Source organism: Sitophilus oryzae, unplaced genomic scaffold, assembly GCF_002938485.1.
Source record: "Sitophilus oryzae breed Bouriz unplaced genomic scaffold, Soryzae_2.0 scaffold_1146_pilon_pilon, whole genome shotgun sequence".
In the NCBI taxonomy this organism is placed as follows: domain Eukaryota; kingdom Metazoa; phylum Arthropoda; class Insecta; order Coleoptera; family Curculionidae; genus Sitophilus; species Sitophilus oryzae.
This window is the reverse complement of record NW_022145778.1, coordinates 371,009-383,158: the sequence shown is the minus strand read 5'-3', so window position 1 is coordinate 383,158 and position 12,150 is coordinate 371,009. Positions and strand designations below refer to the sequence as shown.

General features: G+C 32.9%; 1 protein-coding gene across 1 annotated transcript; it reads left to right on the top strand.

The window, feature by feature from the left end:
• The first annotated feature begins 6,887 nt into the window (after positions 1-6,887).
• Positions 6,888-10,622, top strand: LOC115886684 (galectin-4). Its single transcript, XM_030905946.1, has 5 exons — positions 6,888-7,046; positions 8,305-8,393; positions 8,452-8,576; positions 10,135-10,261; positions 10,475-10,622. Exons 1-5 carry the CDS (start codon positions 6,958-6,960, stop codon positions 10,522-10,524), a joined length of 480 nt encoding a protein of 159 aa, XP_030761806.1. The 5' UTR covers positions 6,888-6,957; the 3' UTR covers positions 10,525-10,622.
• Positions 10,623-12,150: the final 1,528 nt, after the last annotated feature.

The window sequence follows — 12,150 nt, the reverse complement described above, 5'->3', positions numbered from 1 at the left end:
TTCAAGATGTGTCTGTAATACATATTAATTTTAAATTTAATTTAGAGTTTTACTTTATTTTACAATGTTCTAATATATTAATTTAAACATATCTGTTGTTAGCTATTAGACATATAGATTAAATGTCAGGACAAATTTAAGAGAATGTCGACTTAAAAGCCGAACACAATTTGCTTCTCCTCGCAATCTGAAAAATTCAATTTCCTTTTAACATGCTCCGCTCGGTTTTCGCTACTTAATGTTTAATAAAGGCCATTCAATAAATTCGAGACGCGGCCATAAGGGTGCATACTCTATAATGATGGGGAAACGCAAGACGGCAATTTTTCCCCTCCGCTTTACAGCTTGCTTTCACGCTACGCTATGTTAATTTTGACGCCACTAACTCCAGAATGGTGTTGTTCCCGTTTGTCATTATGGAACAGCGTTGTCAAATCATTTTTATTTTGCTTTGAGTGTCTTTGTGAAGCGTTGAATGTCTTTGTGTAACCGAGAGCCTTTAGCGCTGCTCTGCTGTCTGTAAAGATGACCACTGACCGGTGTGTTGTTTGTTACCCACTTATTTCTCCTACACAATAATGGATTGCCGTTGGAAAATTGTGACTTACTAAAGCCGGGTCCAGATCAAGCAAACAAAACAACGACAGGATAGAAACATTCATGTTTTGCAACAAAATTGCTACAAATCCAATACATTTCTGCGACATTTTTGTCTCATTTTTGTTTTGTTTCAAAATTCGGAGACTTTTCAATGTCCCGTCTCGAGTCGGTAAAGATTACTTAATATAATTAATTATATATTAATATTTCTGAAAATTATACATCAGAGAATTTACAAAAAATGTGAAAGGGACATAACCGATTCACAAATGGGGTTCAGGCAAGGGTTAGGTACAAGGGAAGCGATAGTTGTAACACAGGTGCTTATCCAGAACTGCTACGATCAGAGAAAGGATGTGTGCCTGTGTTTCATAGACTACGAAAAGGCATTCGATCGCGTACAGCACCACAAATTAATGAAGCTCATGAAAAGAGTTGATATAGATCATAAAGACATCCAATGCATTGAGAAGTTATACTGGAACCAAACAGCACAAATAAAATTGGCCAATACCATGTATAATCTATACACACTATACAAGTAAGGAGAGGGGTGCGACAGGGTTGCGTGCTATCTCCACTTCTATTCAATTTGTAGTGAGAAGCTATTTTCCAAGAGACTCTAGAGAACGTGGAAATGGGAGCTAAAGTTAACGGAGAGTGGATTAATAACATCCGCTACGCCGACGATACGGTCTTGATTGCAAATAATATGCACGATCTACAACAACTGGTCAATAAGGTAGGAGAACAGAGTAAAGCAATAGGTTTAAACATGAACATCAAGAAACCCAAATTTATGATGATATCCAGAAATCCAGATATGTTTAAAAACTCCATTATAACATTTAATACAAGGCCCATAGAAGGGTAGATAAATTTAAGTACTTGGGCTTAAATCTGGCTCTCCGAAGATTGGACATCAGACAAGGTAATTAAATGTCGCATCGAACAAGCTCGGCAGGTATTCCTGAAATTTCGAAAAGTACTTGTCTGTTCTGATTTTGACCTTAACCTCAGATTAAGATTCGGAAAGTGTTACGTGTGGTCGGTGCTCCTTTATGGTATGGAATGTGGAACATTAAAAGCAGCTGCCATTAATAAACTAGAGGCTTTCGAGATGTGGCTATATCGCAGAATTCTGAAGATATCTTGGACGGCTAGGTTAACAAACGAAGAAGTTCTGAAACGTGTTAACAAACAGTGCCTGTAACAATTGTTTGAATTGATTAAGAAGAAAAAAATCGCATACCTGGGGCGCATAATGCGAAACCCCAATTATCAATTATTGCATATGTTAATCGAAGGCAAGATCGAAGGCCGGAGGGGTATCGGAAGGAAAAAATTGACTTGGCTGAGGAATGTTAGACAGTGTACAGACCTACACGATGTACAGTCGTTAATAAACACCGCCAGGAACAGAGAAGCGATGAAAAATGTTATGGCCAACATACATTAATGGATATGCACTAGAAGAAGAAGAATCAAGAGAGACCGTAAAAGAATAGAGTGGATACGACAAAAGACCCAGGTAATTGATGTCATCCACAGAGTCAAATCCCTTAAATGGCAATGGGCAGGACACCTGGCAAGAAGAACGGACAACAGATGGACCACAAAAATTACAGCATAGTACCCACGAGGAATTAAGAGACCTATGGGAAGAGATGGGACCATGGTATTAGGAAATTAGCAGGGATAACTTGGGCCCGCATAGCCAACAATAGACAACAATGTGCCCAACTATAATAGAGTATGTGAGGGAGGCTACACCATAATTGGAAATGGTTGAATAAGCTGAACATGATGATGATAATAATGATATAAATTTCCTCAATACATCATTCTCTGATGTTCTTCGTTTAAATGTCTTGCACTAGTATCGAAGCTCAGAAGTTTTAGGATATTAGGTTAGACTTGATAACGGTTAGTGATGCATCTGATCAAAACCTTGTTTGAAACAATGAAAGTGTAAAATTTCTTTACTGTCACTACTCTTAATCGTTTTCAAGTTATTTAAGATACCTAATATATGTATTTAAGAATATTAATATCATATTTTTCAATGTAACATTTAACGTTAAGAAACACATTTTATGTTGCTAGTATTGTATATATTCTAGTTTTAATATTAGCCATCGGCATCATTACATTAGTACTTTAAATTTAAAATAATATTCTCTAAGTGGCTCTATTTAGATCATCGTATATTTGCTTACGTTTTGGTAAACAGTTTGATTTGTTTACATAGACATAGAAACCATTTACATTTCATTTACATATGTTGGGTGGCATAATTGACTGAATAAGGACGTAAACATCACCAGCAATATACTAAAATTACTGTATAATGTTAGTATCATACATTATATATTCCAAATGGTAACACATTAGGAATACGGGGTAATATTAAATCACACCCATATACTGTACTGTAAAAATTGACAGAAAACTTAATAATAGTTATAGAAAGATTAAAAAGTATAGAACCTTTCTAGACATACAAATCAATTTCCAAACAGTTATTTTTTTTCGAATTTTAAACTACACAATTTAAAAATAATTTTACTCAATGACGTTTTTAGGGCTTAATCTCGCACATAATTATCATCAATTGTCATTGCCAGCCGTCTATTACGCCGTTTTTTTTCTCGATTGTATGGTATTCCTACCATGTATTTTTAGATTTATATATTACTTATTTTATTATTTGAAATAATTGTTATTAGTTTTTATGTTTATGGTTATTGTTTTATTTTATAGTGTTTATTTCAAAATGAGGGACCACAAAATTATTCTGAAATAAAGGACTGGTGATTGGTGAAGTTGGTTCTGTATCGTTTGACTGATATATTATCCTCTAACTTTAGATGTATATGATAACGCAAGGGATAAGTGGATTAGGACTTGACCAACTGGGTCACAGTTTACGTATTATTTAACTTAATGAGTTTGAAAACAAATATGTTTGAACTGTGGGGATTTGTTTACTAAACTCATTAAATTTATATGGATTTTAATTTATAATATGATTTTATTTTATTTAAATGAAATTACAGGGTAGGTAATATAGAGTTTATTACACTTTTAGAAAGATCATAACAAGGCAAATAATGATGGTCTCCCATTTGAAAAAACATAAGTTGAACAAGTGCATAGCCAGGATTTCCTCCAGGGTGGCGAAAAAGTTCTTCCAGGATGGGGCAAAACCTTCTCTAGAGTGAGGCAAAAACAAAAGTAACACCAAAAAGCGTAATACTCTTGTTTATATATTCTTAACAAGGATAATAAAAAGTACAGATTAAAAAATGGTTTTATTCGAACACTTCATAATAGAGTTATTGCGGAATGTATTTTGCCAGTATGTAGTTTTGCGTTGGCTTAATTCAATAAATATATACACACTTTTTTCTTGAGGTATGGGGGAACTGTCACATCTGCTCATGGGCGTAGCTCTATCGTAACTACCCCCATGAGTTTGAGTCATATTTTGAATATGACAACTCCCAAATGAAAACTAGTTTTCTTTTTTTCGATAAGTTAAAAAATAACCAGGTGCCAGGTGGCGTAGAGGTACAAGCTCTCGTCTACCAATCTCAAGGTTATGGGTTCGAATCCTACACCCGGCATTTCATCAACCGACTATTTTAATTAAAATAAAGATAGTTTGGGTACCTAGGTCGGCTCAGCCTTAAATGAGTACTTGGGATTCATAATCCTGAGGTAATAATAGGCTGTTGAAGCGTAGTGCTAGCCACATTACCTTTCTTGTATACCGAACGGCTCTAGCATGGCAAGCTGTACCTTGCTACTCCCAAGGCGTTAAACGCTATATACGGGAGCTATTATTATTATTATAAAAGATAACCGAGATACGGAGGTGTTAAAAAATGCAACATTTTTAAATTCACCTTCAGCTAAGACAAATCTGGTTTTATAAAAAAGTGGTGTGAAAACCGCATCTTTGTAGCTCTACTCAGAAACGAGAGATCCTGTAAAACACACGAAAATGGGACAGCCTGTGTCCAGGGTCAAATAAATCTAAAAAGTATAATATACTGATTTCAAAAATAATACTCATTATTTAAGAGATATCGCCTGGGGCTTTTCCAGCCCCATCTACATTCCGAGTTCCAGCCCCCCAGCTCACATGGGGTCCGAGTTACGACGCTCTGTTGTAACCTCCGATCGTTACCACTTTTCCTCTCGCGTCTCGCGTCTCGTGTGTCAAGGCCTTCAATTTTTACCCCCATCGCGCGTAAAGAAGTTTCACTTCTATAAAACAGAGCTTTTAAAATATTCTATTTTTTTTCAAATTGGAAACAGAGCTAACGAAAGAAAGTTCCGAAAAATAAAGATCTAGACGCGCCACTGGAACGCCCCGATGACGCATCCCCCAGAGGCATTCCTGCTATCCAGACATCTCGTGCCCGAATCCCGCAGGTCGTCGCCGAACCTGGGGAGGACGTGCAGTGCGTGTGACTTTGGGGCCTACCGCACCACCGACCGGATTGTAAATCAATTAGAGCGGGAAAAACACGCTACGCACGGAAAGTTTACAGAGAGAAGAAGGAATAATATCCCAAGGTTTTGGAGGAAGTTGATTATTGTTGTTTACTGAATATGATCTACAGGGTAGTCCGAACTGTATTCCGGAAACTTCGGCAGCATATTCTGCAGATAAAAATAAGTAAAAAGTTCGTATAAATGTATGTCCTAAAATGCTCCGTTTCGTAGATACAGGGTGTTGAAGTTTCATTTTTATTTCGATTTTTTCCAAATAATTTATAAAGTAACATCAATATTTGCATGAAAATTGGTGCCAGGGAGTTTTTTGACATGAGAAATTTGATTTTGATGTCAATATGACTCCTACTTGTAGAGGGCGCCACACACATATTTTAAGCGGTTTGAAGACTAATAACTTTTCGTCCGTTTTTGTATAAAACTACTGAGTCAAAAACTATACATTTACGACGGTTTTTACGTACAAAAGCTTTCTTGGTAAAAATCGATACGAGTAATGGTTCTCGAGATATTTGGAGAGAGAATCTAAATTCATCTGACATTCAAATCATTGACATTAATTAAACATGTTGACTAAATATTTATTAGACTGAAATCATAACTTCGAAATGTTTTGTACCAAAAATTCAACAGAAACTGTGTCATCGTCATTTTTTTGAAGAAAAATCTATGATTAATTTAAAAAAAGTTCCCAAATTTACAATTTCAGTCAAATAACTATCTAAATATCTTGAGAACAGTTGCTCGTAGCGTTTTTTACCAAAAGACTTTTTTTACGTAAAAAACGTCTTAAATGTATATTTTTTTGCTCAGTATGTACTCAGTTTTTCATTCGGTATACATAATACATAATACAGGCACGAACGAAAAGTTATTATCATATTGACATTAAAATCAAATTTCTCATATAAAATTTTTTATCCAAATATTGACGTTACTTCAGAAATTAATTGGAAAAAATCTAAATAAAAATGAAACTTCTACACCCTGTATCTGCGAAACGAAGCGTTTTAGGACATCCATTTATACGAACTTTTTTACTTATTTTATCTGCAGAATATGCTGCCAAAGTTTTCCGAATACAGTTCGGACTACCCTGTATATTTGCTTTTTCTTGTACAATGGGTAAAAGGTTCTTTCAATTTTAATAACTTTCAAAAAATTCTGAACTCTAAAATAAATCATATTAGTAGAATTTGATAGCATATATAATATTATAATCTATAAGTTTTATAAAAAAATAAACAAAACCTATTACTCTTTAAGTAATTTAGCAAAATATATACACACTTTGATAACATAGAAATTAATATGTCCTTTTTAATACTTGAAGAATGTAAAAATTAACTGACCTTTGATTGATTTAGATAAGTAATAAAAGAATATATGATAATTTAACGTTTTTAATAATGTATTAATATAATAATTAGCGCATTAGTTATCAAATAATGTAACAAATTATAAAAAAAAACTTCATTAAACGCAACAAAAGGTTTCTATAATTGGAAAACAATTCGAAATAATCATTCTTGTTACAAAATCGGTATACTTAAGTAATTTAACAAATAAAAAAACAAAATATAAGTGTTTAATTAATTTGAAAACAGTAAACAATAATTTCAACAGAGTTTTTTTGATTAACAAAAAGAATACATATCTATATCGTTTCTAATAAAAGATATAAAAAATCAGTTAATCTTTAAGCAGGTCATTAAATAAATTAAAAAAAACTTCATTGAATGAAATAAAAGCAACCTCGTTGAGTTTCCGTTTTCATTGACAATAAAGTTCTAGTTTCGCTTCAACTTAAGTCAGTATTGATAAAATATAATGTCTCACGTTTCTTCAATTCCAGGCGGGTTGCGCGCAGGACTAAACGTAATAATCAGAGGACAGGTTCCAGCAGACACAGACGATAGGTAAGTATTACGAGTAAAATAATAAAGCTATATTTAACACGTCTTCACCTGAATGTATCTATGTAGTAGTAATGAGCATTACGATTCTTTTACGTAAAACCAATTGTTTTGTGTGGTTTCGAACCACACAATTCAATTTATTATATTGAATAGACTATTCCCGTAAATAAGTTTTTTTGCAGATATCTTTCTTATGCCTTGCATTTCATGCCCATGATGTCCATTCAGTGCGTCTTCATTATGTAGAGTGGTCAGAATTAAAATGGATCAAGTCCAATTTCCTACTATTTTAAGATAATCGTCTTTATACTTTGCTAAAATATTATTTTTACCAGTAGATAGATGAATCACTTCACACATTAAGCAGCTCTAGCCAGTTTCTGTTTGGAAATGAACTGGATCAAGTCCACAAAATTTTAGAGAACATTTTTTTTTCCTTATAAAATCGATGATAATGAAACAAAGTTTGAACCATTTGCACCAAGTGAATCAGATTATCAGCCATCTGAAAGGTCTGATTGTATCGATTCTGAAAGTATAATTTTTGGTTTATAACTATTTTCACTATTACTACATCCATAAGTTAGGCTGTTTTTCTTTTCAAATTGTTAGATATCTGACATGTTGATTTGAATACAACTGCACGGGGAAAAAGGCAACACATGAAAGATCTTCTTCCTTTTATCCCGCCTATATATCATAATTTTTATAAACATCGGAGAAAACACTATTAATAGACAATGTGAAGCCAACAAATCCCTTAATGACGAAGAAGAATGTACCGATAAACCAACTTATATCTAAAACTTTAAATATTTTCATCAGATAAAATGATTCAAATTCAAAAAAGTATAACAAACATTCTTAAAAATTATCACAGTTATGTTTTCAGTTACTTTAGTTTGCAATTATACTTGTTTAGTTACTTTAATTTGCAATATATTATTATAATTAAAATATAATAAAGCATTGTGTGAAGTTTTCTTCTCCAGCTTGTTTTATTTTAATTAAGTAACATTAAAAAACTTTAACTCTCATTTTCCCCATAATTAACTTCTAGGACTTGATCCAGTTTATTTCTGACTTCATAATTATGAAGGCGGTGTTAATTTATAATTTATATCATTATTGCCAATTTAAAGTATATTACTAAATATGTTATGGAATTGTATTTTTAATTTGTCTAAATCAATAGTAAAATAGCCAGTTGTTTTTAAGTAAAATATTAATATGTTAAACATGCTCATTATTATTTTAGGTTCATAATTGATTTCCAAACAGGAGATGAAACTGGGGATGAGGCAGCCCAAAACATTGCATTTCATTCTTCACTATACGTGAATTCAGGTAAAAAAACGTTCTTGAATACAGAAACTATTTGGGTTACATTAAAATTCCGTTACAGGACTTATTGTGAGAAATAGTAAAATAGATGGATCCTGGGGAACTAGCGATGATAGTTATATCTTAAATGTTAAAGCAGGACAACAATTTCTGATAAATATTTTTGTCAAATCCGACGTATATTCTGTAAGTACTGCTTGTACCTAAGTGTAATTGGTTTATTTTTTCTACTTTATTTAATTATATCTAAATACAAAACAAATCTAACACAATTCCCATTATATGTGCAGGGTGTGCCACTAAAAATAGCTCACGGCTGTAACTTCGAAAGTTTTAGCCGTAGAGCCTGCAAAAAATTATATACCAGGTGGTGCATCGGTATTGAAAAATTGGCTCCCATGTTAATTTTACAGCAAAGTCGTAAATAGATTTTTTTAAAGGTCAGCGTATGCTGAATGTACATGCCAAATTTAAACGATTTTGGATAAGCCCATTTAAGTGATTTAACAAAAACTGCATCTATTTTGAAATTAAAACTGAACAAGTACCTAACAGCGCAAAACCAGTGAAATGTCAACATATCTTAAGTTGTCAACCTGTTATATTATCATTGTCAAATGAAATTTGTTATGTTTTCGACACTATACTACGTTATAGTACCTACGCTGAGCAGTGGCGGCTTAACCGTAAGGTCAAATGGTCAATGCCCCGCAAAAAAATCAGAAGAAAATTAGAAAAAAACTTATTTAAATTATACTTTTTGAAAATTACCACTTTTTCATCCTAAAATATTCAAAACTATTTCCAAAAATCTTCAATTTGTCCAATTTTTGCTTGAAAACGATTTATTTTACCCATTTTCTCTACTGCTTGTCAAAATTTCATTTTGTCCTTCTCGTGCTATGTTTTGCACGTATTAAACTCCAAATACCACGGCTCGTGACGCCAACGAGGTAAGGTATAGACGTATATAAAATATAATGGGTTAAGGTGCGACAGATATAGTTTATATTGGCCATTGACCGCGTCATTCATAAAAGGGTTTCAGTCATATAGCTGTAAAAATTTCACTGTTTGGACAGTTTGGGTGTTTATAAAAACTCAAATTATAAAACAACCAGGTTTTTGTATCGTTTATCGCGTATAATGTTTGGTTTAATCAATATAAAGCAATATTTAAATTTTTAATATGGAAAAAATTCCCATCTAGTTTTAGTTGTCGTAGCCAGTGTTTGAGGTGTTGTGCGAAATTTGTGTGGGTAATAATTCATTATTTTCTGGTTATGGAATGGTTAAAAGATGAACTGTGGTTGACTGATTCTGGAATAGATATTTTAGAAATGTTTTACAAAGATGTTGTTAAGTTTGTGAAATCGTGCGGTTAAAAGAAAACAATGGCTTAAATTTCGAAAAACGTTTAGAGAAAGAACGCCGCATTGACTTAAATATAAAAAAAGTGACATAAAACTTTTAGAATTGTGTATGTGTATATATGTATTTATATTTTTGTGACATTATATTATTTATTATTATTTTAATTTAAAATTAGATGAAGTTTTTCTTAAATTACTTAAAATTAACAGGGGAAGCAATATCTGGACAGTTCAAAATTTGCATGCGATTTTCTGTTTCCAAGAACGATGCACCATCCGGTATTAAGTAGAAGAAAAATAAATAAATTATACCAAATTTATGGTATTTATTGTTACATGTCACCCGGTATGTAAAATATAATATTTTTTAGGTTGCAATTAACAATGAAACCCTTTACGAATTCGCGCACAGGGTCCCTTTGGCTCAAACGGACCATCTTCATGTACATGCCAATTGTATAGTGGATTCAGTGATTTTTAAATATACGGAAACCGTTGGTAAGTACGCCAAAAAAACAACAATCTTCAAACAACCAACGAAAAATCACAAACCATGAAGTTTACAAGTAAATTTATTTAATTCAGTTATCCCAATAAAAAATACACTGTTTTAAAATGCCACTGAGTTAGAATCCGAACGTAAGCCAGACAACAAAGAACGACATAAATCACATTTATTAGTAGATAATTCTACAACGATTTGTTTTTCAGATACACGCATCCTCAACACCACTACAGAATATTCCTACTCTAATGCCTGAAAATATAAAATTACAAAATAAATATATTTTTATTATTCAATCTAATGTATTCATAAACTAAAAATTTGCAAAATAAATAGTACATTCAATACCGACTATATATATAGTTTTATTAAAACCAACTATTAAAGTGTGGTATATCATTGTACTCAGGAGACCGAGTACTTTCAAAACATAAAATAAAAATACAGGTCCGTATTTAAAAAAATTAAGTTGGACTCTGTATCTTACAAATTATCAGCTAATTTGAAAATATAAAAATACTATCAGATAACCTTAATAAAGTGGCTAAGAGAATGTCTACAACCCAAGGCGCAACTTTACCCCAATTTAGCCATGTTCGTATCTAATACGGTTACTCAAGCATTGGTTGCTGGTACCTCGAATTTGTAGCACCCTGAACAGCTGTAAATATGTCCAATAATATTAGTAATAAACAAATCATTGTTGTACTCATTGCTACACCCTTCAACCATCCTCAAGTTGAATATTAATGTCTGGTCAGAGCCACATCGCTCGCCAGACATATTCAGTTAATTTTTTTTAAACTTAACTCTGGACAAATGGGCATTAATGACCTGCGGGCTAGTGCTGTAAAAATATGAACAAAATTATACCCACGTCTCAAAAAATTTCGCCATATCTGTAATAGATCATAATACAACTGTAATATTGCAACTGTAATTCAAACATGATGGTTTCAATAGAGTTGCCAATTTTCAAAATAAAAAATAGAGGACAAGAGGGTAAAAAAAAGCCACAGGCGAAACCTTTTTTGAAACCTCGCCCAAATGTCTAAAATTTTTCAATGAATTATGTAAACGGTATGCGATTGATAGTCTTTCTTACTTTCTCAAAAAAATTATACTCTAAATTTGTTAAAATAAAAAAAAACCTATTTTAACAAAACTTTTTTTTTCAAAACATAAACCAACAGTAAGTAAACATAAAATAGTTAAACATGTTTATCGCTTCCACAAATACTTCTTGTACATACATAAATATTTCTTCATTTTCTTTTCTATACAAACGGGTGGGAGTAGCAAGTTTGGTAGGTATGACAACTAAGACTTTTTCAATACGCGAGAGAAAAGAGGACTATCCTCTGGAATAGAAGACGATTGGAAACCCTAGGTTGCAAAATTACAAAGGATCAAAGTTATTGCATAAATATTTATTTCCCATGTCGTTTTCATATTTCCAGACATCCGCAACATAAATATCGATATTAAAATATGCCCAATTCAAATCCGACCTCCGCTGATTTATTCGGCAAAATGCGGGGAAGCCCGCGCGCGTTCAATTTTAATCGTAATCGCGTAAAGCTTAGCCGCGTCGCGCCACAAATTAACAAAAGAAAATTATAGTGATTAATTGACGGGCCGCGGCGCGCATAAACGTATCGCTTGTTATGCAACCGCATATACACACGCGGCCCGTTCGGAATTACCAATCGGTCTTTCTTTTTAATTGGGCGCGTTCGTCCATATAAAATCGCCAATAATTCGTTTTGATTTTCTATGCGCGAGGTTAATTTATGGAACGGGTGCGTTTCCGATGCCACGAACTCAGTAGCGGCACCAAAAGGATGGCTTTCTTATCCGATAGTCTAGCAGCTTTAAGAAA